Below are 27,494 nucleotides of genomic sequence, written 5' to 3'. Positions count from 1 at the left end.
CTTCTACATTGCAGTATGCTTTTCATTGCTGTTTAACCTAGTCCCATCACTTTCCCTCTGGTAAAAAGTACCTTTATTTTCAAGGAGTTAGTAAACTGACCCAAATGTATTTAATATGGTGACAAAGAGTCTTTGTTGGCACTAGTTAAATTTTGGCAAAATATGTTGTATTTTAATTGTAAACGATTGTACTAATTTTTGTAATAACTAGAGGAATTTAACTAAGATTAACTTCTATCACAAGAAGTTATGAAAAATAAGAACTATTTTCCTGCATCCTAGATACATTTTGGATATTTTGAGTAGTCCTGTGATACATGGCAGTAACGTACTCAGTTCCATTAGGTTTAATTTAGGGTATATAGGCAATTGTTCTGATGAGCTGGGAAAATTCTGAGTTTCTGGGTTGTGTGTAGGAGGACCTGAAACCCTTTTGCTGTCTTCACACTTACTTTTATAGGTGACTGCTAAGCTTGCAAGAAATTCCTCAATGTCCAGTATTTCTTTCAGCATGCATATTTTCATAGATGTTGGTTTTTGTTGTTTGTTTGTGTTTTTAATATTTTCTTTAGGGTGAATATTTGGCCTTTTTTTTTAATTACTTTGTGCTCACAAAGAAAATCTAGTATGTTTAGCAGTGCACAGTGCAGAGTGAAGCACAGGAAAATGATGTCTGAGCAATAATAGGTTCGGGTATATTTTTTGGCATTGTGCCTGCCTTTATAATCCCTGCCCCTCACTGAGTGTTGTCATGTACTTAAAATGGTGATGTTGCATACTATGATAGGTTTTTTTGTTTCCTTTTTTCATAGTTACTGTAGGTCATTGTATATTCTGTTCCTTAGAAACCTAGTGGCTGTATATCTAAGAAGGCTGCAAGCAGACAGCACTCTGGGTTAGGCAGAAATCAGCTTCCCAACATCTGCATATGCTGCTGTGGGAGGAGGCTGTTAGTGAAGGATGAGGGTGGAGGGAGAACAAAACAGGACTGAAGAGCCTGCAGTTGTATTCTGAGTCTAGGTGGTTGGTCACTTTGAGAAGAGCAGGGAGACATAGCTGAGCCTCAGATCAAATGTGAGGAGAGATTCTGCTAGAGACCTTGAAGGGACAGTAACTCAGCAGCCACTGAAAAGTTGCTGGACTAGGACCAAATCAGAAGTTAAGAGTCTGCTTGTGAATACCAGTCTAAACAGTGAGTTGAAGGGAGCCCTATTTAAATGCTTTATTTCTCTGCTATCACAGTTTTCACCGGTTTAAGAAGTTCACTTCTCTTTTTTTGTGATCTAATGAGACCCAGCTTTGGACTTCACAGTATGGCAGACAGTACAAAGCTGGGAGGAGAGGCTGACAGACCCAATGGCTGTGCTGCCATCTGGAGGGACCTGGGCAGGTTAGAACTGGGCAGGGAGGAATTTCATGATGAATATTGTATTTCAGGAACTTGCATCCTATTTTGGAATTCTCATTCCAAAATGAAATGCAAGTTCATGAAACACAATATTCTTCTTCTGGGGAGCAGTTGGCCTGGATTGTCTGCTGGTCTGTTTAAAAACTTTGTGTGGTGATCTTAGTAATTTTTTCTCTAATCACATACAATGACATAAATACCATTTTGTGTATTGTGGGTGAGCCAACGGAAATGTATTATGTTCAAATCTGTTCCAAGTATGTGCTCTGCTGTTTTCCAGTGATGCACAGATCTAGTGTTTACAAACATGGATTTGGGGTGTTTGGAATATTCATTAAACTGAAGTTGGTCAGCTGCCTTACAGATTCATTACTTCCCCAGTGCATATGGTTGCACTGTGTACATAAGGAAAGATGGATGTAACTTCATGGTCTTAGTCACACCTAGGAAGAAATGAGTGTACAGAGATAGTGTATACAGACCTTAGTTGGGAATTGGCCTACTCATGCCAGTTCCTGTATCACTACGAGAGCACAAAGTTCAGAAAAAGAAACTGTTCTATAAAAAAAGGCATTTTTTTCTCTTATCAAGTTTCCAGAAATGGTCGTGTTTTGCTGCCTGATTTATGAGCAGTAGAAAATAGCCAAAACTAATACGTTGGACATTCTTTACTTAACTACATGTTGCACGCCCAACTTCTCCATGTGGTTTGAAAAAATTGTTAGCTATTACTTTCTCTTGTAAACTAGCTGTGGAAAGTAACAATCAAGTGCCACTTTTAAACTAGTGCTTCTAGTACTGATGTCTGAGTAGTAAATTAGATTGATAAATTGATGTTCCTTTAAGAATGGGAAGTATATTCATAATTTTAAAACCCCAAAACAGGAATTGGTAAGTAACGGTGAGTTTTACACGCACAAAATTCGCCAGCATGACTTGATGTCAGTTTCAGTATAGATGTTTATGGCTTTGGTGGACAAACGTTTTTTGTTGCCTCAGTTACAGGGGTTATGACTGCCGGAGCAATCTGTTCTACACGCAGACGGGTGAGATCGTGTACCACGTGGCGGCAGTGGGGGTGGTGTACAACCGGCAGCAGAACACGCAGCGCTTCTACCTGGGCCACGACGACGACATCCTCTGCCTTGCCATCCACCCCCTCAAGGACTACGTGGCAACAGGCCAGGTGGGATTCGTCTTTGTCCGCAATAACAATCTGGAGTTGTTACTACTGAATTTAGAAAGGTCTTGGGGAAAGAGCATCCAGTGTACATTTATTCAGATGAAGGACTGCATTTCTGTTGCAGATGGAATAGTGGTAAAAAATTGACACAGAAGTGTTTTTTACATTTATTTGTATCATGGTAAGAGTATAGTCTCCATAGTTTTTCTGAATATCATTTAAAACTAAGAATAGATTAATATTTTTTATTTGGCATTATGTTGCAGCTTCTTGACAAAAGGTAGAGGAAATGTGCAGATAAAATATATTTTTTTAACATCTGCTTTGTGAAGTTATCTATATTAGCATTGCATTCATTTACTATTTTACAGTATGAAGTGAGCAGTTGTTGTTACAGTCTGGCATTCCATTTAATGCATTATGTTTTTCATCATCACCTATACACAAACTGTGTACTGATTGTGCATACCACAAAGGAGTGTATGTTGCTTGAATTCATTTTATAATACTAATAATAGTTAATTTTATCTTTTGCTAGATATTTTGGATAAATTATTTTCACTCATGTTTTCAAACAAACAATTCTTCTGGTAAATATTTATACACTAGGATTTGAAGGTTTGAGCTGATATTTCATGGTTTTTTATTTATGCTTATCATTTTTATCATTGTTGCTCTTGTTATTGTATAATAAATTGGAAAATATATGAACTAAATTTTTTACTAAAAATAAACTTTTGTTTCTTATGCTCCTGATTTCTATAAAAATGTTGAGATTAACGTAACTCTGTGGGTCAGTTAAGAAATTAGCCCTAAATATAAGAATTGAGTTGATTTAGTTTTGGAGTAATAAAGGCTGTGAATAAAAATGTCCCTGAATTTACAATAACTTCTGCTGTCAGCAGAAAGATACACTCCATTATATACTACTTTATACATACACATTGCATATTGTTGTATACTATGTTACACGAGGAAACTATTAAAATTACAGGAGGTAAAGCAGTAATCAAATTCCTCATAACACCCTGGTTCAGAGCTCCCTGATAGTGGATGTTCTGAAAAGCTTTACGATGTTAAGTTTGTGAAAAAAACAGAAATAGATCCTAGTTTTTTTCTGAGACTTAAATTAAAGAGAGTTTTGTTCTGGTTTTGCAACCCTTTTATTTGTGCAGTGTGGTGCAAAACCCTTGGTATTGCAAATAATCTTTAAAGTGCTGGCCAATAGTGCTTTTGTGCATAGTTGAAAATTATGAGTTATATTGCATTTCTTACCAGGTTTGTTGCCTACACTACTGCATTTCTGTGCCACAGGTGTCAGTGTATTAGAATCTGCCTTGTAATGACAGCAGGGAGCAGCAGAAGTCACCTTGATTTCTGAAACGTAGAGAAGCTGACATACTAGCAATAAAAATAGCCTTTTATTTTTAGACAGGGAATGATTGATGAAAAATTGATGGAGTAAATATGCTACAGTGCAATCAATGAAGAGCTTTTTTTCTCCCCCCCATAGGAGGACTTTAGTTAATTGTGAATAATGTGCCTAAGTCAGCTGGGAAATGGTCTTTGGGAAGCAGCAAAAGGAATAATATTCTACTAGCCAGACAACAGTAATACTAGGCAAATTCTATCACTGTAATTTTTCTTCAAATACTTTTTAAACAACTGTGTGAAATAACTGAGAAATGAAAAAAATGGCTATGAATATGTATACTTTCAGGTTGGTCGAGATTCCTCAATACACATTTGGGATACAGAAACAATAAAGCCACTCTCAGTATTAAAGGGCTATCACCAGTATGGTGTTTGTGCTGTTGATTTTTCAGGTAATAAGTATTTATTTATTTATTTATTTATTTATTTATTTACACTTTCCCTTTTCTGTGTGAAGATACAAGATAATCAGTTCTACTGAGAAACTGGGGGTTCCTTTACATTGCAAATTTTGTATTGAAAATGTTCTCAAGTGTTCAATGTCAAATGAGAGTTGCTGTGTTATAATGAACATTCATTAGGAAAACCTCCTTTGGAGTCTTGCACATAGGAAATGCAAGAACAGCTACTGTCCTGTTTAACAGCTGAACTGAGCACTTCAGAATTTCTTTTGGTTGTATGAGGCAGGTGTACAGATCTGGAGTGTTGTGTCTGCTTTACAGCTGTGTAAGAAGCTTTTTTGAGCAAATTGATCAGGTGTGCAATTTTTTCTTCTTTAAATGAAATCCTGAAAGCCATGTGGAAAGCACACTGATACATTCAGGAAGTCCAGTCAGGGAGTTCTGTACAGAAACACAGGCTCTGTCTCCACTTGAAACTAACAGAAGAATATCAGTTAAATCCCTTGAGATTTTTACACCCCCTACATTGAATTCCTGTACCAATATTCAATTTCCTCTGCTCCGCTAGCTTCTATTCATTCTTTAATTGTTTGGATTTCTTGGATAAAATCTCTGAACTCACAGCAACAATGTGTGATCACAAAGATGAATGGTTTGAGGTTTTTGATGCTTCTTACTTTGGTTTATCCTTTTTCGAGATATGAGTCTCATTTCTCAAATTCTGGCATGGACATATAGCAATTCCAAAAATGGATACCTGTCAGAAAGTCATTGATCTAGAGTGAGCACAAACAGCTTGTTTATTGTAAGTTTATGTGGAATATGTGTCAAAACTTTTCCAAGACTTCATAGTACTACTAAGTTTAAGGGCATTTCACAAATTTGATGGTATGGCTTCAGTGCTTTCCTGTTCAGAAATGAACAGAGATTTTCAGAGTGAACATGAAATTTTCACAAGAACAACCTGTAGTGAATGTTTTTGTGCAACTATGTCAACAGCTAACAGAACAAGGGATTTAATATCAACAGAGAGTTTCTAAGTTCTAATTTGAGACAGGATAATTTAAAGTGCTACGCTTCATCCAAGTTTAAAAGCAAATGGATAAAAAAACATGCCTCTAAAAACATCATCTGCTTATTTACTTGTTTGTAAATTCTTATTATATTTGTGAAGTTATAATATTTTTAATATGGTTTCTTATTATTGCAACATAGTTATCTATCTACTCTCTTAATAATAAATGTATTATTCTAGCGGATGGGAAACGATTGGCTTCTGTTGGCATAGATGATAATCACACTATTGTACTCTGGGACTGGAAAAAAGGAGAAAAGCTTTCAGCAGTAAGGTAGGAATTTAACTATGTTTTAAACTCTGTACCTAGATTTACTATCAAATGTCAGTAAGAAAAATATATTCATTAAAAAATAAGAGTTCTCTAATAAATTAGCACTTTCTATTACATACGTGATGCAGGCAATAACATTTATGTAATGTTAAAAACTTTCTGTGGAAGAAGTAAATGAAGGTCTGATAGTCAACAAGAACTATTACAGTGGCTGCTCACCTGGTGAGGAAAGATGGCACAGGAGACATTGCTGTGTTCTGAAATATTTTCTTTAAAACTCTATGCATTTGTGTTTGCCCTCTTAAAGGTGGTGATATATGGCATGTTCAGATCTTTTTCTTCAGAGGTCACACCTTTCTTGAAATAGCCATTTGCAGTTGTTTTGCAAAGGTCTTTTTTCTTCAGGGTTCTTTCCATTTTCTTTCTGGATCCGGACCAGCCTAACCTAGCTTTGAAGTCAGCTCTGTTTTGAACAGGAAATTGGTCTAAGTAACATCCAAAGGTTAAATATTTCAAAAGTTTCTTTGTGTCTGCCCAGATTATTTAATACATGTTTTTTAAATTGTTTTAATCTACAAGATAGGATCCTATTTCTAAGTTTGAGTAATGTTATTTAAACCTTCGACTTTTTCTTTTCTCCTAAGGATCTATTGCTTTAAATAAAGCAGTCGTGTGAGTGGGTTTTGTCCCATTCTGTCTGGATCCAGTGCTTATACTCTAAACGTTGTTCTAGGTAGATTTTAAAAAGATGTATTACTCTCTGCAGTACAGCTAAAAAAGTGTCAACTTCCCTTTCATCCATTATTGCTCTTTAATTTAATTGACACTCATTTTATTTTTAAACACATGTTGAATTTCTTATCCACTGAAGAAAGAAAATTCTGAATAGATGATGTAGATAAAGAAGGATATTCCATTCCCAGTTACTTGTCAAAAGCCCAGGCAGCTTGGCTTCTCTGAAGATATTTTTCTGCCTTTCACCTAATTTTTTTTTCAATTCTCCCACCCACAAATTGTAAGAATTGATTAGAATTTTTGAGAGCAGCATCTGTACTTTGAAGATGACTGTGAGTTTGGAAAGAAACTGTTTAATGCATTCAGCCACTAGTTCATCTAGTGGTCTGAAAGGACAGGAAATAAAAGATTATTGCCCCTTTTGAACAAGGAGCAAAAATCAGGGATTGGGTGCTCTTCTGCATTTTAAGTAAAGAAAAACAATCTATAAGCATTGCTTTGCATAGATGGCAAACATAGTTGAAAGCTGCTTTTCAAAATGTGGGACTGAAGCAAAGCATTAGTTTTATAGAAGCTTAGTAAGAAATCTAAAACATAAGAGGTCTTAATGTTTTTAGAACGAACTGTAATTTCCATCAAAGATGTAATAGCAGCGCAATTTTTTTTCTAAAAAAACCAGAAAAAAATCAGCTAAATGGTGAATGACAATGGCAGTTTGTTTCCAAGATAAACAAACTTAAAATAAGATTTTTAACTTCACTCCTTTAAGTATCATTATGAGCTGTCAAAGATCTAAATTCCTTATACCCAAACTTAATGCAAATACATTTTCTTTTGCAAAGAAAATGCCTCCTTGTGCCTCTTTGAAGTAACATAATTACTCATCTGCCTAGGAAACTGAAAAGTAATGAAAATAGAACAGGACACAGTATGTTGCTTCTTTAGTTTTCTACTTCCTAATTATAAACTATTAGTAATGATTTGAAAGTAAATATTAGCAAGATAGAGCAGGTATACATAAAAATAAAACAAAAAACTGCTCCCAACCCTATTTAAAAATATTAAGAGTTACACTTATGTTTAAATGATTTTGCTTTGCATTTCAGGGGAAGCAAAGATAAGATTTTTGTTGTTAAGATTAATCCTTACATGCCTGATAAATTGATTACAGTTGGAATTAAACACATGAAATTCTGGCGGAGAGCAGGTAAGAACACTTTTCAGAATTAGAACATATTCTGTTACCAACAGTATAACTATTTACTATAGTATTAAATCTCATTTTTTTGGGGAGCATGGTTGCACTAAAAGAAAAGGACTTGTTGCTGTGGGTATGGTTATATAGTTCTTGTACTATAGTTCCAAGCAGATGTCTAATGACTTGTTTTTGGTCTGAACCAGGAGGAGGACTAATTGGGAGAAAGGGCTGCATAGGTGCATTGGGAAGAACTGACACAATGATGTGTGCAGTGTATGGCTGGACAGAAGAGATGGCGTTCTCGGGAACCTCCACGGGGGATGTGTGTATTTGGAGAGATGTGTTTCTCATAAAAACTGTCAAAGCACATGATGGTCCTGTGTTCAGCATGCACGCATTGGAAAAAGTAAATAAACTGCTCATTGCTTTTTTTTATGTCTGGACAAAGAGTCTATGATAAAGCCAAACCTTTCCCACACCCAGGAATCCATGTCCTTATTTTCATTACAGAAAAGCCTTGCGTGGTCCAGATTCAAAGTAGTGTTTTATGCAGTAGTGCAAAATAGTGTTTATGCAGTTTCTTATTATGTAGCATGCTGTTTCTCAAACCCTTGTGGCCAGTGACATCGTAGTAATTTTCATAAGCTCTTACTAAATAATAGCAGGAATTGATTTAAGCATCAGTATGTTCAATGGAATATGTGAGCTTGTGAGAGAGATTATGCTTGTACTATTTTGTAGTGTAATTACTGTCTACCAATAGATAAATTCAGTCTGTAAATCATTAAGTACTTTCTCCAGATTCTTGGCTTCTTTTTAGCCCAGGAAAGCCTTTAAGCATGTACTTAAATATGGATGAGTGTTCCAGTTAGATTATTTTTTGTCTTTAATGTTATGTGTCTTTAATGTTATGTTGGTGTTTTGCTGTGTTAGACCACGTCACTCCACCTCCCAATATTTGCATTTCAGAAAAGTAGCATTGGACAACACATGTTATTCATACTACAAGAGCTGAGTGCTCCAAGGGAAAGAACTAATGATTTCAGTATTAACCATACCTGTTGCTTTGTTAAATACCTGTATATAGTTTTTAAAGACAGGATGGCACAAATGTGCATATATTTTAAAAATATAAGCATTAATCAAATTTTTGCAGTACTAAGTCTTGTTTCGAGTAATAAGAAGAAATGCCAAAGGGATATGGAGGCTAAATATCAGGGAAAAACACTATAATATGTTGGTTCTTATTTTTCTAGAATGGTAGAAGCATACAGGTTAGAACTTCTAAGTCCAGTCCGGTGTACATGCACTGTACAGAACTGTGCTGCCTTCATCAGGAAGAGAAATCACTCATTCTGTTGCTCCTGTTCCTTTCATCTCTAACATCTGTAGCTCTGTGCATTAAAGTGTTGTATAGTCCATTTCAGTATTGGCAGAAATCACTGAAAAAGTAAGGAAATATAATAATCAAATATAACCAGTGATCTTTATTTCTTTTCCCCAGGGGTTTGTCACTGGAGGAAAGGATGGGGTAGTGGCTCTCTGGGATGATACCTTTGAACGCTGTCTCAAAACCTATGCCATCAAAAGGGCTGCTCTGGCTCCTGGATCCAAAGGTAACACAGACCTTATCCTATGTTTTGTTCTATTTTTAAAGTACTTTCTTCAGAAATCTTTGCAAAATTGCTTTCCAGGTAAGAGGCAATCCACATTTGACGTTATGAATACTAAAATAAATTTTTTAAAGCTTCATTGATTCTACGTAAGTAATTTTTCTGTTGGGAGTAGAGTTGTGTGTTGTAGGGTCAGTTTGCACATTTGGTGGGTACAGGTCATAATATTTAGTTTACTATTAGCCTAAATTAATTGGTCTAGCTGTAAGTTTCTTATCATCCAGGTGTTTCTTGCTTTGTTTTGTTTTTATTAAAGTGGGAAGCAAAAACCCTCTTATATTCCTGATCATTCTGATCTTGCCTTATCTTTTTTGTTTCCGAGAAAGGAAGGAATTCAGAATTATGCTTAGTTTTGCAAGGTATTAGTAGCTAATTTTCTGTAAATGCATATGTCTTTTGAAATAATTAAAGAACATTTTCATTCCTATTTTTCCCATTTCTACCACTTATTCTTGATCTTAATACTAATTTACAGTTCCCTGTGTTTTCATTCTGGATAGTTTTTTCTCTTCCATCTCTTTTCCTTAAAATTATGTTCGCTAGGTTCTAAAGTAGATGATTTGAGGATTTGTGTCTCATTCTCATACCTTGTTTACAAGAAGCTAGAATTGGAGGTACCATAATTGGAGGCAAATAGTGTTATAATTGATAACTAACATGCACAGAGTCAGGCCTATTAAACTTCTTGATGTATTGCTGATCCCTCACAAATTAATCCAGACATTGTTTTGTGCAAGAACATTTTCTACAGTAAGAGAGTAGATTTTTCTACAGTGAGAATGTAATGTGCATAAGTGTGAAAAATCCTCTTTAAGGTATAATTAAGAATCCTATCTTCTAACATTTTAATGTTCTAGGTCTCCTCTTAGAAGATAATCCTTCTATACGTGCCATATCATTAGGACATGGTCATATTCTAGTGGGCACAAAGAATGGTGAAATATTGGAGGTGGATAAGAGTGGACCAATAACTCTGCTGGTTCAGGTATGTGTTAAATAGCAGTCAAATATGTCATACCACTAGCATGATTTTATTTCTCAAGTAAAGACTTGTGCAATAAGAAGCACTTTACTAATGAAGTTAGTGAGTTACTATCACTTTTAGTTAGACTAGACCAGTATGACTCCTTAATGAGCAAGATAGAACATAGAATTTCATTAATAGTTTGTTCAATGGGTTTATCCTTCCAAACAGACCAAGATCATAGATCTGTTTTGGAAAAATAAGAAAAGTGTCTGAAATGGTAGATCTTCCTCCAAATTCCTTATTAACTTTTCTTGAGTGCTAAATAAAAGTTGTCTCCTTGTCATTTGTTTTGAGATTTTACTTGTAATTATGTAAAAATAACTTGTCATACCAAACAACTGCATTTTTAAAAGATTGACTACTAAACAGATTTTTACATTGCATCAATGTATTTTTTTTTTCATAGTTAAGTAAAAATCTCTGGACTCTCTCCTTTCTGAGTGGCCAGTGCAATACATGAAGAACTGTATTTTTTAAAAGAAAATGTTAGAACCTAAGATAAAGAAAAAAACTTGTTCAGAATAGTTTGGGTTGGAAGGGACCTTTAAAGATCATCTTGTCCAAGCCCCCTGCAGTAAGCAAGGACATTTTCAAATAGATCAGATTGTTCAGAGCCCCATCCAATCTGACATTGGGTGTTTCTGGGGATGGGGCATCTGCAACATCTCTGGGCAAGCACTTCCAGTTTTACTGCCCTCGTTATAAAAAATTTCTTTCTTCTATCTAGTCTGAATCTAACCTCTTCTACTTTAAACCCATTACCTCTTGTCCTGTCACCTTACTAAACCTAACTAAAAAGTGGTTTAGTATTATTTCTCATAAGCCCCCTTTAAGAGGCTGCAACAAGACCTCCCTTCTCTAGACTGAGCACCCCCTCCTCTCTCAGCCTGACTTCATAAGAGAGGTGCTCCAGCCCTTCCACCCTTTCTGTGGCCCTCTTCTGGAGCCATTCCAACAGGTCCATGTTCTCCTGTGCTGAGGACTCCAGAGACAGACACAGTACTGGAGTCTGACCAGAGTGGGTTAGAAGGGCAGAATCACCTCCCTTGAGCTGCTGCTCAGTTTCTTTTAATGCAGCCTGGGATACAGTTTGCTTTCTGGGTTGCAAGTGCACAGTGCCAGCTCATGTCCTGTTTGTTGCCCACCAAAACCTCAAAGTTCTCGTCAGGGCTGCTCTAAGTCCATTCTCTGCCCAGCCTGTGTTTGTGCTTGGGATTGCCCTGACCCACATGCAGGACCTTGCACTTGGCCCTGTTGGGCTCCATGGCACGGGTCCCCCTGCCAGCCTGCCCAGGCCCCCCTGGATGGGATGCCCTCCCTGCAGCCTGCTGGGCACCCCACTCACTCACCCCACAACACCCACATAGTGCCATCTGCACACCTGCTGAGGGTGCACTCAGTCCCACTGTCCGTGACATTGACATGTGTGTGAGGATTATTTTGCAGAAGCCTTCTGTAATACAAATTACTATAGTTTTGCACAAGTAGCAGAGTGAATTTTTTCAGGCATTCTATGGTTTTATTCAGATATTTATTATCCTCTAAATAATGCATATTCTTTCTCTCTTTTTTTTTTTTAACTTTCATATTTCAATTTAAATTAAAAAGAAATCCAATTCATTGTGTTTTTTCAGGGTCACATGGAGGGGGAAGTTTGGGGTCTAGCTACTCATCCTCATTTACCTATTTGTGCCACTGTAAGTGATGACAAAACCTTAAGAATATGGGATTTATCTCCTAGCCATTGTATGTTAGCTGTTCGCAAATTGAAAAAGGGTAAGATGCTTAGTATGAAAAAATATTTACTGATGCAATTGAAATTTACAAGCATTATCAATGTTTTGAAAGCAGGACTTGAGAGCAGAATAAATTCCTTTCTTTGCTCAAATTATTTTATTAATGCTATGTTCACTAGTTATGTAGCCCTTAAGCTAATGAATCTGCACAAAAAATTCTGTGTAGTGCTGTTCTGAAGATTATTTGCAATTGCAATTATTTAAGTCAGTGAATTAACAACAAAATTGAGTCAATTACATAAATGCTATGTTGCTATGTTGCTTATAATATTCCAAGGCTTTTTTTGAGACTTTGAATCTAGAATTTTTTGGAAGAAATGTTTGGAATAAATGTTTGTAATTTTCTTTGTGAATGTTTGAAGGATCTGGAATGTCAAGAAAAGAGAAATCATAAAATTTTTACTTGTTGTTTAGGTTATAAATAAATTCTATTTTGACAGATGGAAAATCTGTTTTAAGTGACATCATATAAGGTGATTTTTTTCAGGATTAGATGAGACTGGCCCTGACAAGCTTGTAACTCTATTTATGCTTTGCTAGATAAAAGAATACAGTGGGCTTTATCTGTTTGGCATTCAGCAATGCAGTTTGATTCAAACATAATGGGAAGCTTAATTGAAGATTATTTAGATTGACAAAGTAAATGTAGAAGAGTTACAAGCTCACATAAGCAGGGATTAAACAAGAAAGTTTCTAGTGGGTGAGCTCTGCTCAAGTCTTAAAGCTGCTATTTCTTAATATGTTTAAGAGTACTTTTGGCAAAAAAAAGTCTCTGATGACTATTTGCTGATGAGACACATTTTGAGATATTTTGGCAATCTTAAAAAGTTCATGTGTACTGTACAGAAAAAGATCTATGCTTCTGCAGACTGAGTAATGGAATTGAAATAAAACTTGTTAATGATAAAAGGCAGATCCAGTGACTGTAAGAAAAATGTCTGTGTAGGTCAGGAGTAACTCAAAGAGCAGAAGGCTCAGGATGTTGTTGAATGCAGGGTGACAATGACATGTGATAGTGAGGTATTTTCCCCAAGATATAAAGCAGTATTCATGTAAATTACAAGACAAAAATCAGGATATTTTTGATGTGCATTTCTCATCTGTGTTCAGCTGAATACAATTAAACTAAAAGTTGAGAATGGAGGAAGGAACCACAGGATAATGAATGCAAAACCTTGTAATGAAGCCATCTAAGTAAAACATTGCTGTCTACAGTTTATTCAGGTGAACAAGTAGTAGGGGAAAATATGTATGTTAACAGAAAATTCTGGCATGAAAATAAATCTATATAGGTTGACCATACATAAACCTAAATTGGAAATGAAACTGTTTTTCAAACAACACTGGCATGTTTCTTGGAGGGATTCTATGACTTAGTGTCTTATTGTTTGTGAGGGCAAATGACTGAGTTCTGTGAATCCAGAGGGTCTTTTCCAGCTCCTTATCAGAGCAAATCGTAACAAACAGCAGCACCAGATACAAGGAAGGAGATCAAGTTAGAAATATACAGACAACAGTGATTAATCTGTATTACTAATGTAGAACAGATATCAATTAATATGCAAATTCTAACATTCTGGGCCTGTGTACCTGTTTGAATGCTGTCACAGCTTGGAAATTATGTTGGCAGCATCTGGAAAACTTCCTTGGAAGTTTTCTAGGATAAGAATAGCTTTCCTTTACTAATGGAAAGATAGATCTGAAAGAAGGATAATGCACTGTAAATGTATCTGAATGCAATTTCTTTATTTCTCATAGGAGGCAGATGTTGCTGCTTTTCTCCTGATGGAAAAGCATTAGCTGTTGGTCTCAATGATGGAAGTTTTTTGATAGTTAATGCAGATACCCTGGAGGATTTGGTCTCTTTCCAGCACAGGAAAGATGTTATTTCAGAAATCAGATTTTCTCCTGGTGAGTGATTTCTTTTTTAAATGAAAATTTTATTACCAAGGTTGTTCAAGTAAGATTTATCACATTTAAGAGATAAAAGTAGTGAAGATTTGTAGTATTTTTTGATGTAAAAAATAGGTCAGTAAAACTAATACTAACATTTTAAAAAATAAGACCACGGTGTGAAGTCCTGTGTTGCTTGTTTAAGGATGAGATTATTGGAATAGGTTTGCCTATAGTAACCTCCTGAGTACAACAGCCAGTTTGAAATTGTGAATATTCAGCAGCTCCCCAGGATTACTCTTTATGACCTGCATAAGTTTGGCACATCACTGATGTTAGTCTTATCTAATAAGAATACTTGAAACTGATGTGTCAGAAACATCTTGCAACTTTTTTTTCTTTTTTTTCCCCCTTTAGCACTCTCAGTGAGACTAGGTTTTTTTTCCCAACATTATAGCTCATATTTTAGGGACTCAAAATGCATAGCCTACTTTAATTAAAATTCTCATCTGTTGGAGAAATTTGATGCAAATACTGATACCAATTCCCCTACAACATTACTTTCTGGTTCCCTAAGGCTTATCATTGTCTGAATTAAATTGTCTGAACCATAAATACTTAAAATTTCAGCAAATGGTTTTTACTGTTTGAAAATGTAATGATACATAGTTTTATGTTTCATGCTGATTATGTGATATGAAAATCAGTTTGTCAGAGAATATGTGTAGATTAGTAAGCTGATGTCGAAGACTTCAAAGTTGCATATGGCTAAATTCCAGATTTTACTTGTGTTTAATATGAAGAGCACTAAAATTTTTTGAAAATATTTTGTGTTTACTGATGTGTTTTAGGGGCTGGAAAGTACTTAGCTGTGGCATCCTGTGACAACTTTGTAGATATTTACAATGTAATGAGCAGTAAAAGAGTAGGAATCTGCAAGGGAGCCTCCAGCTATATCACACACATGGACTGGGACATAAGAGGTAAGAATCATTCATTGTAAACATGTACTGGAAGACTGATTACATTATAGACTAATAAAGTACATGTATAGTATGGATTTGTGGTATCACTGGCAGATTTGATTTTTCAGCTTATGAGTATGCTCTCACAGCATCTGAATAAATATTAAACCCATGATTTTTTCTGCCACATACATATTTAGAAGTTGTGCAATTTGAAGTAAAATGGTTTGTCTCTATAGATTGGTTTGTTTGGATTTTTAAAAAATCTTTCCTGTTTATCATTTGACTTCACAAGGGCACTTAGAACAAGGGAGAAGGGCCTTAAGCTGAAGGAGGGTATGTTTAGATTAGATATTAGGAAGAAATTCGTTACTGTAAGTGTGCTGAGGCACTGGAAATGGCTGCTCAGAGAGGTTGTGGATGCCCCATCCCTGAAGGTAGTCAAGGCCAGGCTGGATGGGTCTCTGAGCAACCTGGTCTAGTGGCAGGGGGTGGAACTAGATGGTCTCTAAGGTCCCGTCCAACCCCAAACATTCTATGATTCTATGTTTCTACTCCTTTAATAATATACTGTACAATGGGCTTGTATGTGCAGCTCGGGAATACACATCCTTGTCACACATAGCAGAAAGACTGGATTTCCTGTGTTCCAGGTTATTAATATATGATTAATGAAAATACTAAATTTAGTCCTGCTTCATTAAAAAGCAAGGCTGTGCAATTGGGTGATCTATTTGTTCATGTTCTTATTCCTCTACATAATAACTTCTGAAACAGTCTGATTGATTTTGAAAGAGTGTTGTAAGTTAGCTTCCTGTGAGGACTTTGAAAAGAAGAGGACAGAAACATTGGTGAGAATTCCCCTCAGAAATGAAGTTGTATAAAGGTGTAAAGAAGTCAGCTGCTTGGGATCAGCTGCTGGCCAGGCAACATCTGTGCTTCTCCATCCCAACAGCATCAACAGTCAGTAATCATAAGCAAGCTTTGAATTACACCCAGTACTTTTTGTCTACCATCTGATGGGACAGCCATAATAAGGAGAGAAAAGTGATGCATTAGTACAATTTTCAAAGAGAGGAGAAAGGGTTGTGAATTTAAGAGGTCAAAGGACTTAGATTTCTTTAGAAGACCATACTTCCAGATCCATTATTTATGTATGCAGTTTTTTCTCATAGAAACAAATAATTGATGCAATGCTGTTAGCAATAAAAAATTCAAACCAACCTCTCTTTTTTCCTTCTGTAAAATGGAATCTTCTATGTTAACATACAATATCTATATCATATGTTTTATAGGAAAACTTTTGCAAGTCAACACTGGTGCTAAAGAGCAGCTGTTTTTTGAAGCCCCTCGGGGGAAAAAACAGACTATCCCAAGTTTGGAGGTGAGGAACTGTACTGCCTTCTTCACTTGCTTTCAAATTAGAGTTATGATGCAGCCATAAGAGGGAATGATGTATAAAACTGTAATTTTAAACTTTTAAAGTAATATAAAATGTAGAGGATTTCACATTTTTCTCTTCTATTAAGAAACAGACATTTGGCTGATTTAGTAATGAAAATCTCACTAGTCTTCTGTGTGCCTCTTCTGGTGCCTGAACACCTATGAAAACCTATTGCAGATTACTTAACCCTAACCTTGCTGTGGAAAACCTCATGCTTGTCTTTATAGAACAATGAAATACAGTTTACATAATACATATAGGCAGGAGTAGTATACTGTACTTCTTTTGTTTTCTCAGATAGAGAGTATTGTCATAGGGCAGAGAGCAAAAATGTATAATTTCCAAATTATATTTTCCATGGTATTGAAAGGCAGTGTTGGAAAACATAATTTGTTTCCTTTAGCCTGAAAGGGCAGCTAAGGTAAAAATTTTCAAAATACTACTTTAAGTTTTGGAATTGAAAGTTCATAGAGGTAAAATTACAGGTCTCAAATGAAATTCTGGATGGTAATAAGATAAATGATTAATATATTAAAATATACCTTTTAGATGTGAAATGTCTTTCAGTGCAAGGAATTGTTCTTGAAATTGGATATGGAAGAAAAATGCCAAAGAAATATTCTCTGTCTCAAATGTGTTGGTTTTGTAGGTGGAAAAGATTGGCTGGGCATCATGGACAAGTGTTTTGGGCTCTTGCTGTGAAGGGATCTGGCCAATAATTGGTGAAGTCACAGATGTAACTGCTTCATGCCTCACTAGTGATAGTAAAGTATTAGCCACAGGAGATGATTTTGGATTTGTGAAACTGTTTCGATACCCTGCTAAAGTAAGTATTTTTCAGCTGTTTATGGAAAGTATTTATTAACAAATCTGCCTTTTCAAAACTGTGAAAATTCGTCACTCAGAAGAAAGTAATGCTTTTATATTGTTCTCATTTTGATCAAAGAAAGCATTTAGTATTACATTGCAGTTTGCAGTGCATTAAACTTCCAATGTGTAAGAATGATCATTCCAGGTCAGACTGTAGAGCCATCTCATGCAGTGTCCTGCTGCTGACTGTGGCAAATGAATAGGAACAACTTTAAGAATGAGAATGCTTTGGAAGACAAGGAACTTGTATTTTTCACCTACATTGCATTCTTGATTTTAAGGACCTTGACTCTGTCCAATATTAGTAATTTTTTTCTAAGATGAAGACCTTTAATAGTATTTAATCACACATCATAGAAAAGCCATTCCAGAAGCACACTGTATTTTTACTGCTCTTCAAGTACCTCTAGTTTTCCTATATGTTTGGTGGTAAACATGTCTTCAATTTTGACATGTTACCATGCTGAGGATGGTAACAGTGCACAAGTACTGACTCAAAATATTCTATGTGAATTTTATTCCAACTCAGTTAGATTATTGTCTTTCTTAGAAAAAATGATCCAGTGTTTATTGCTGGAATCTGTTTATAGACTAACTCTTTCATGCTTGATATGAAGATAAAGTTAACATGTAATGAAGTTGCTATAGGAGGCGCACTTGGCAAATTGTGTGTTAAAATCATATGAAATACATAACAGCTGAAGCATGAACTGTAAAGAAGTTAGGTGATGTCATTGTGCTGGCAATTTCAGTTTTTTCTAGCAGACTGGGTAAATTTGATCTTTGCCTTCTTTTTCTCCTTGTCAGGGAAAGTTTGGAAAATTTAAGAGGTATGTTGCTCACAGCACCCATGTGACAAATGTGCGTTGGACCTACGATGACAGTTTGTTGGTCACTGTTGGGGGAGCTGACACCTCCCTGATGCTGTGGACTTATGAGATGGAAGGACATCGGGACAGCAGGCAGTGTGACAGTGAGGAGTCTGATCTAGATTCTGAAGAAGATGGAGGTCAGTAAGAATTCATACAAGTAACTGAATTATGCTATTTCAAGAAGACTTTATTAATGGAAAACTGAAAATTTAGAAATAATTTATGGATTGTTTCTATCTTAAGTAGCAAATACTCTTCAAAAATGTTAAATGAAATTTGGTTTTGGGGAAAGGACTGATAAACTGCTGTGGAGAAAATTATAATGAACTGTTTGAGTTACTGCTTTGAGTCAGAGTACATAAAGGGACTCTTGATATCTTCTAAATGAAAAATATTAAGTATCAATTATACATAGCTACCCAAAAATCTATGTTTAAAATCATCACAGTTGGAATTCGGTCACTAATTCTTGAAATCTGTATGATGTGAGATCATAGTTATCTTGATGTTGTAGCATCTGCTTCCATAGCATGGAAGCATAGGACACTGAAGTAGACTGATGTTTATGTACCTATTTCAAGGTCACAATATCAGTAGTTACAAAGTGTTAATTCTATTTTCTAGCATTAACTTCTGCTGGTCTTTCCATACTTATGTTTTCTTTTTCATGTTATAATTCCAAGGGTTTATGGCCTCCAGACTTGTTTTCTCCCAAGTGTATTTTCTCCTCCTTGTCAATTCCTCAGTGTTCAGGAATTTTTAAACTATCACTGCTACTCGTTAAATAGTTCTGTGCAATGAATTAACTTCAGCTGTCACTAAAACATGCTAAATGACCAAAGAAATACATTAAATATTAAAGACATATTAAACATTCATTGGAAAAGAATTTTAATCACTGTATTTCTTCTTAAAAGTACTGAAGAATACACAAAGTAACTTAATTGCCCATGGGAGGATGTCAGCCTTTAACTTTCTTAGTCAAAAATTGCAATCTTCAGACTTTCTGTTCAGCCTCTGCTTGAGACTTGTTAGAACATCTTAGCCCTATAATCTCCCCAAGGCTCTGCTGCTTTACACAGAACCCTCTTAAGCTGTGGGTTCAAAAGTACTCTAAAAGAGAGCGAGGTGTGTGAAGATTTACAAGAAAAGACATTGACATCTTTATCCTCAGAAGTTTCTCTAGGTCAGGTCCTATTCATTTCAGTTAGAGTTAAGAAGTATTCACCATCACATTGTTGGCATTGGTAGTTTTGATCTTTGAAAAAACAAAATAATAGAGAGTAAGTAACAGCCCTGTCACAGCTTAGCTTTTCCAACATGTTTATTTTACTATAGTAAACAACATCTTGGTGTGCCTTGCTGGCCCTAAGCATTGTGTAGGAACCTTGGGCAGACCTGTAGATTTCATGGTAGTGGATGGATCCTGAAATTGAGAACAACCAGGCACTGAATCTTACAGGTTTTAAGAGCAGATGCCAGGTAGTGAGGCTCTTTGTTAGTGGTTGTAGTTAAGGCCAACCAAGCAGAAATGGAGCTTTTAAAGTCCCTTGACTCATTAATAATTTTTTTTCCACAAAGATGTTGTAGGGAATTCTTTTTCTTTGAATTTGTTTTATTAACAATGTTCATGATTCCCAGCGACTTTCTTTCTACTGTGTATCTATGTTACTAATAATCCATGCTATAATTGTTTTTGTAATCTAATACATTGTTGAAATTAAGATTAAATGGTTGTTCTTGTACCTTATTTTGGTTTGATATTCTTCCCTCTGGTTTTGTTAGGTTATGACAGTGATGTGACAAGGGAAAATGAAATTAATTACACCATCAAAGCCTTATCAACAAACATTAGACCAATGTTTGGAATTAAGCCTCATCTGCAACAAAAGGAGCCAACCTTAGATGAAAGGTAATTACTTAATTACAATTCTAGCCAAGAAATCAACCTGAAAAGACAATAGTAGAACAAAATTATATTGGAATATATGATTCTTAACTTAAAAGGATATGTATAAAAAGAATCTAAATACCTCTTTAAAGAAAAAAAGAAAGGTGACCCAAAGGACTAGGCTGTACTTATTTTCAGAGAGCACAAAAAACTAAAAACTATGTATGCATATTTTTATGTTTGGGGAGTTCCTTGAGATGATTGAGTTATTTGCTGGTGTTTAATAATATGTTTTTTCTGAAACTGAAATACTGACTGGTAGTTAGTGATGGCATTATAGGCATGAGCCTGTACAATTGTTTTTGTGAAGGACAGCTCTCAGGTTTTTGGTTCTGCCAACAAACTGCTCTGATGAATTCAGCTCTAATTGCTCCTTGCATTGCTTCAGTCTCTACATAATTTCTAGTTTTCTTTGAAAAATTCTGTCCACAGTGGTTCTGCAGTTTTTGTTGATGCATCTTGGAAAATAGAGTTGGTTGCTTGGCAGCGTTAGTTTTAGATCTTGGTTCACTGTTATATGCTTTAGAAGAGAATAGGATGGGGAGTAGATTAAAATAAACCCCGAAAATAAAGTAGATGCAAAATAACAGAAACAATTTATAACATCTAGAACATGATCTGTTCTAGAATCTGCAGCTGAGCTGAAAGTTGTTTGTTGTCCACTAAGTTGATGTGGACAGTCTATGTGAGGGAAAAGGAAGGAGGAATTCCTAATACAGCATTTGGGGAAGATATATTTATATATATATATTTCCCCACTTCCCCTAATACAGAATGGGGAAGTGGGGAAAACAGTGGGGTACAACAGGGCTGTGAGGATCTGGGGAAATGGAAGGGTAGGAAGTTTTGCATAATACATATAGGCAAGGAATTCCAATACATATAGGAATGTGAGGAGTTCTGTGGTAATGCTCAAGCCTCTTTCCACAGTGAAGCTGGGCAGGTCTGTGATACCCTTGTTGAGAAATGCATTGTGACTTTGGTGGGAGTTTCATATCATCTTTTGTTTTTAAGTTGTGTTGCTGTAAGAGAGAGTGTATAAAGCTGTGGTTCCCTGTCTTCAATTTATGAGAAATGGTCTTTCTCTTTTTAATTAGCTGTACTTGATGTGGAAATCAAAAAGTAATAATGTGCATGGCATGAAAGCTTTGATTAAAGATTTTTTTTTTCTTTTTAATGAAACTGTAAGACTCTTGTGTTCCTTTCAAAAGCTGTTTCTGGAAGCTGAGTGAATTGTGTTTTTCAGTTTCAGATAAATTACTAAGAGAATTAATTCTGTAGTAAGGTAATTAAATTGTGATTCAGAATCAAAAAAAGATAACGAAAAAATTCCATTACCTGCACTGTTGAAAAGTTTGGGGCCCTAAAACTTCAAAGACTTTTTTTTGTGAAGAATAAAACCAGGCTGTGGTTACTGTATGGATTTTGACTTCTGTTCTGATGTTAATATTGTATAAGATTGGTAAATGTTTTAGAAATGTTTTAGTTTACTGTCATAGATACTAATTTTTATTTTATTTTTATTACTCTCTATTTTTGCTTCCTATGAAGGCAGGGGGTAGTAAGGTAAGTTCATGTACATGAAGTCCAGGACTAAATGGATTTTAATAACTTCAGCTGCTTGGAAAAGTAGTTACAATTTGCAACAGAAGTGAGGGATTTACCTCTTTACTATTAAATAGTAGCATGTTAATAGGTACAAAAGGGTTAAGGGACAAAACACAAGTGCAGCTCTCACTCTGAGCTGACGTGAGTGAACACTGGAGTGTTCTGGAGGAGGTGATCAAAGCTCATCCTCCTTTCCTCAATACTTTGGGGGGGGCTAAGGAACAGCTTGACTTCCCTGTCTGAGCCAGAGATCTTGCCCAGGTGTTTGTGGGTGTCTGCAGCACACACGTAGAGGTCAGGCTGGAGCAGTGCAGTGAGCACATTGCACTCTGTGAGCAGCACCCTGCTGGAGCTGATGGAGCTTCAGGGGGGCAGGGACCACTGCTGCCTTGGCTGCAGCATTTTGCCAATGCACCTGTGCTGCTTGAGGGTCTGAGCTGCTGGGTCCACCTCCTGCTCATGCAGCAGTCTCTGGTGTAGGGTGCCTGCATAGGCTATGAACTTCTGCACCTGCTCTGTTTACAGTATGTGCACATGCAAAAACATGCTGTTAAATTATGGCAGCACAACAAATCCTTCAGACTTGTAGCCTTCCACCCTTCAGACTTGCAGACTGAGCTGCCTCCATGACTGGAACTCCAGATTTCTTTCAGATTCAGTTGGTCTAAGGTTTGCTTGCAGTGTTAAATGCCAGCTCTGCTAATGATATAGTATTCTCTAGCAGGGAAATTACCATGCTATATCATTGAAATTGCAGTACTTATTTTAGCTTCTGCTGGAAATACAAAATGGCACTGCTGTGAGGCAGCACTTAGGTTGGTAATTTGAATTATTTATCATTTCTGAATAATAATGTTTATAGGTAATATTTTTATGTGAAAAGATGTGTGCTGTGTGTCTAATTTGGTTGTGAAATAACATTATGGATACTCAGCAGCACAAAACACATTTGAAAACTGTTTCTATCCTTTACTAAGAGTTCTTTCCTAGTATGTTTTTGTGCTAGGTAAATTACTCAGAAAAAAGTCTATCGTGGTTGATTTTGAAAATGCTTCTGACTCTGCTACTCCCTGAATTGCACAGCACTGAAGGTTGGGAGATGCCTCTGGAGAATAATGCTCCATTCTTACTCTGTTCTTATACTGCCTGAAGCTGGCTATTTGTGGTTGTGAGAGGGGCAGTGCTGTGATTAATGTACCTTACAGACAAATGGCTGTACCAAGAGATCTCAAAATTAAATAACCAGGAATTTCAGTTACAATTTTTCACTGTTTTACTGTGAAAAATATCTGGAGGTATTTTAATTTGAAGAATTGCATGCTATTGACTGCAAAGCCTGTTCAAGCTACATTTGGATTTTATTGTGGGAAAGGTTTAGCTGTTTCCTATGTGAATAACTAGTGCATCAGTCTTGTACTGAAAAATAAAGTTAAAAGTAAGTAGAAGACATCCAGTAAAATCCATTGTTTTCTGTATGGGAAAAAATCAGTCTGTAAACTGATGAGTTGTTAACGTTGTGTTCTTAATTTTCAAGATTTTTTTTTCCTAAATTATTCCTTAAATTATTTTGCTTAACTTATAAGTGAGAAAAACTACCTAGTGTTCACCTAGTGAAGTTGTTTAGTGGCTCTTAAAAAAAGAGCTTCTCAAACCAGTGGAAGTGTACCAGCTAATCAAACTCATGTAAAGCACCCATGCATACTACAGGTATTAGGAAATAATCTGTGCATGCCCACATGCCTTAATTATTAATGAGGGGTTTTGGCTAGCCAAATAATAGGAGTATTCCATCATACATGACTGAGGAAACCTATCCAGTGCAAAGTATCTTCAATTAACATAAACTGAATTAAATAGTCATGAAAAAATACTACGTATAGTAGTGCTCAGAACCCCACACATTCTGGTTAGCTGAGATAATTTTATTTTAGTATAAATTAATGTATTTTTGTGACTAAACTTGGACATCTGTCTTTAATAACGAGTTGACTTTTCCATCCATCAGCTTATTTCAGGAAGTTAAACCTGCACAGCCTTTCTTTGAGTTATTCAGGTGTTGTGTTTGCTGACTCTGAGCACTTGGTATAGTTCAGAGGGGTTTTTTTTTTCTGCTTCTGCTTTTTTTCTCTATTTACAGCAGAGTTCTCCCAAAGAATTATATTCTCATGCCAACACACGTTCATAATTCCCATTTAAGTGAATGGGAGTTTTATAAAAATAATAGATTTATATAGTCTATGAAGTGACTCATCCCCTTGTAAAAAGGAGTATACAAACCAGGAGGTCAGCAATAATTATCTATACGAATAATTCACTGGCACCTAACTTTTAGCCAAACTTGTATAAGTAATCCTTTTCTCTTTCCCGTCTGCTGCTGAAAAGAGGTTCCAGGTAATGCTTTTATTTTCCTATCTAATCCATCTTTTACTGCCACCTCCCATTCTCCTTAAAAAGCCATCTGTCATGTTGGGTGCCATATCATGCACCTGTCACTCCTCAGAATATTGCTGTATGAAAAATCTGAAATTTATATATATGCACTGTAGTTCTGTTTCGTACAATGAGCTAGATGCTGTTTTACAATATGAAAACTCCCAACTCCATGAACTATCACTTTCCAGTGTTTCACAAGTAGTATTCTTCAGTAATAAATACAAAGATTAGCACTTTTTCCAGCCCCCTAGTGGACAGCTGTTTTATATGTGATTTGACAGTCTCACCTGATGTGCTAAGGTTTATATGTTACTGAATTATTTGAGCATCAGATTCCCTGTATCTGCATTAGTGAGTTTAAAATGGCTCTTACTGCTCACAGAGCACATGAAATAATTATAAGTAATTTTTTGTCCAGAAGCAGTACTTAAAAACTACCAGCCTTCATTATCTTCTAATGGAAACCAGACCTGTGTGAAGTTTCACAAATGACTTTGAAGAACTTGCCAAGAGTAAATGGAAAGAAGTCCTCCTTACTATTAAAATTCACTGTGTACTTTATGCTTCCCAACACCTTTTGGGGAGGGCAGAGCAAGATGCTTCATGCTGAAGAGTAGTGCAAAATCAATTGCTAAGTTCTCTGCAAGTCCCCCTAAGTATGAAGTGCAATTTTGGTGCTCCACACAGGAAGGGACTTTTTTTCTTTTGTACCAACTACTGTTATTTGCTCTATCAAATAGTGCCCAAAATAATACTTGTATTTTTAAAACAGAAATAAATATTGTAAATCACACTGTTATAAATTACCACAGAACTAAAAGAATTGGTGGTAATTTACATATGCTATATAACAGAAAATCATTCCTTGTTCTGTTAGTAACTTTAGATACTCAGTAACAATGAGCAAAATATGGAATGAAATACATCCTGCAAAAATGGGTAGTAATATTTAAGCTATGTCTAAAACTGTGAACAAGGTAAATTTTTGTTTCAGAAACTACTTCAAAATGCTTGTACTTGATATTTATGTTTTCATAACAAGAAACATTAAAATACATATACCAAATAGCTTTAATTTTTGAAAATAAAGTGGCAATATTGAGGTATTTATTTCCCTTATGATAGATGGCTGGAATTCTCTTTCCCCATGCTAAAACTGACCCTATCCATATATGAATTCACCCCAACATGTGTGAACATGCTCTCTTTTCCATCTTTTCCACGCAGTTTTTGAGCATGCAGCAAGTTATGCATACAGGTATATGACCACTCTGTGTTGTATATGCCATTAGTCACTTTGCTGCACATTACACAGCAAATTAAAAATATTTTCAGCTCTCACACATTCAAAAAATGACTTGGAAAATGTATTCTCATATCCTTCAGCATTCCTGAAATTTTTAAATCCTGAAGTTGTTATCTTGAAACTTAATTGGGAAGAGAGTCCGTATGTGCTTGTAATTTGCATTAGAGTTCCACTGCTCTGGATCAATACAGAATTAGCCTTTCCTGGACAGATACTTGGAGAAATTGTTTAGGTGACTTGTGAGACAATGCAGCTGAGTGAAAGTTCTCAGGTTTTCCTGACCAATGCACCTTCACTTTATTTACTTAAGGATGATATCAACCTGTGTTTATTTGTATTTGTAGAGCCTTTAAGTATAGATGGTCTTCTCAAGCAGTTGTAAAATGTGAGATTGTTTTATCTCTTCTCCCTTTCTAACACAAGGGATTTACAGACAGCAAATGTTTAAAAAATGCCACATTTTAGAACCAAGCAGCAGAGAAATATTCAGTTCCAGTAAAGTAAACCTCTGTAAGAATCATGTCCTTTCAGTTTTTACTGCTTTCACCAAACTTCAAATATATTCTTCTGCTATATTTAATTTTTCTCCATTTTTCCACCTACAACTCACTTTTCCCTCTGTGTTTCAGGGACAGAAGTTAATTAGGGCCAGGATAGGAGAAGAGGAGAGATATGAGGTTTGAGTCCTCTGTGTCAAATATGAGGCTGACAAGTGAAAGAAGGGCTTTTTATGATGTGTTTTGGTAATTTCTAGAGGAATAGTAATTAGACTGTTGCAGAATTGTCCATGACAAATGAGATATTGAAACATAAGTCTTTTGAAGCATCTGGAGTGATCTCTTTTGTTCTAAAGTTAGGCAGGAACAATGAAAAAATAAATCCAAGAAAATCATATTTTATTTGAATAACTGAAAAAATGCTTTTCACCTGTCCTTCAAACTACACAGTGTACAAACAAATCATGTTCTATCATTCTGAGAAAATACAGTCATTATTTTGAATCAAAGTCATCACTCAAGAGCAGAGATGAAAATAGAAGTACTTCACATAAAAAGGAATATGAAAGCAACCTGTTGCTTCATGTTTGATATTACTATATCACACTGCCTACTGGATAAATAATCTGGATATCACTGAATTTATACATAGAATTTATTGTAAAATGAATTGTTCCTCTTAAAGATCAAGCTTAAAGGACTGTTACGACAGACACAAATGCTGTATCTATGGAATCAATAATCAATGCTCCTGCAAATTTCTAGGAATAATTGTGAATATTCAATAAATAAAGCTTATTTGTTTGTATTTCTTTGTATAGGTAGAGTTGAATGTAATGTGAGAGATGTTATGGATACTTGTTCAACATATCTAATTGAGAGTTCCTAATTAAATCTGGGCTATTCAGAACAGTGGAACATAGGTTGTGGCTGTTACTCCTGCGTTTGCGTGGTCTTGGTTTTCTTTCACATAAGCTTTGATCAATATCACATTTCAGTTGATGTAGGAGTGGATGGGCAGGTGTATCTGGAGTTCTTTACAAACTATTACAAAAACAGGAAAACTGAGGGGTCTGCTGAAGGCATGTGGGAACAGGCATTATTAGATTAATCAGGTAAGCCTCTCTTCAGTAAAATTGCTGCAGAGAAAATGAAAGTACCTTAAAAACATAGCTTGAAAAAGCAAAGAAGATTTTAAAAGTGCTCAGTCATTTTAAAACAAGATTTTGCATTAACCCCATGGATTGTTGAAGAGTTAGAGAACCTAGCATGTTCAACAAAGGATTTTTAGGTTTTGTCCCTCTCCTTTGACAGAGGTCTTTATTTTGAAGATGAGCATGAGTTGAGTAGGACAGGCTGTAAGGTTTCCCAAAGCCTTGGCAGGTTGGAAGGTTACTGTTAGCATGGAATGGGTGACGGACAGCCTTCTCTTATTCACAGTTCTTTGTTTC

At 35.8% G+C, this 27,494-nt stretch overlaps 1 protein-coding gene across 3 annotated transcripts in view; it reads left to right on the top strand.

The window, feature by feature from the left end:
• EML5 (EMAP like 5) overlaps positions 1-27,494 on the top strand; it is a 98,194-nt gene that overhangs the window by 45,678 nt on the left and 25,022 nt on the right. For 2 of the 3 annotated variants that reach the window (XM_054515129.1, XM_054515128.1), the window contains exons 14-27: positions 2,408-2,594; positions 4,312-4,417; positions 5,682-5,775; positions 7,617-7,717; positions 7,912-8,114; positions 9,213-9,324; positions 10,239-10,366; positions 12,043-12,184; positions 13,963-14,115; positions 14,949-15,080; positions 16,358-16,446; positions 17,156-17,332; positions 18,184-18,385; positions 20,034-20,160. In XM_054515129.1, coding sequence (XP_054371104.1) covers positions 2,408-2,594; positions 4,312-4,417; positions 5,682-5,775; positions 7,617-7,717; positions 7,912-8,114; positions 9,213-9,324; positions 10,239-10,366; positions 12,043-12,184; positions 13,963-14,115; positions 14,949-15,080; positions 16,358-16,446; positions 17,156-17,332; positions 18,184-18,385; positions 20,034-20,160 — 1,953 coding nt within the window. Of the gene's footprint in view, positions 1-2,407; positions 2,595-4,311; positions 4,418-5,681; positions 5,776-7,616; positions 7,718-7,911; positions 8,115-9,212; positions 9,325-10,238; positions 10,367-12,042; positions 12,185-13,962; positions 14,116-14,948; positions 15,081-16,357; positions 16,447-17,155; positions 17,333-18,183; positions 18,386-20,033; positions 20,161-21,750; positions 22,015-27,494 lie in introns of those variants that run through there. The other variant, XM_054515130.1, reaches the window with a different exon arrangement.

This window comes from Molothrus ater, chromosome 6, assembly GCF_012460135.2.
Source record: "Molothrus ater isolate BHLD 08-10-18 breed brown headed cowbird chromosome 6, BPBGC_Mater_1.1, whole genome shotgun sequence".
NCBI lineage: Eukaryota > Metazoa > Chordata > Aves > Passeriformes > Icteridae > Molothrus > Molothrus ater.
The sequence above is the reverse complement of the archived record's forward strand: the minus strand, read 5'-3'. Positions and strand labels throughout refer to the sequence as shown.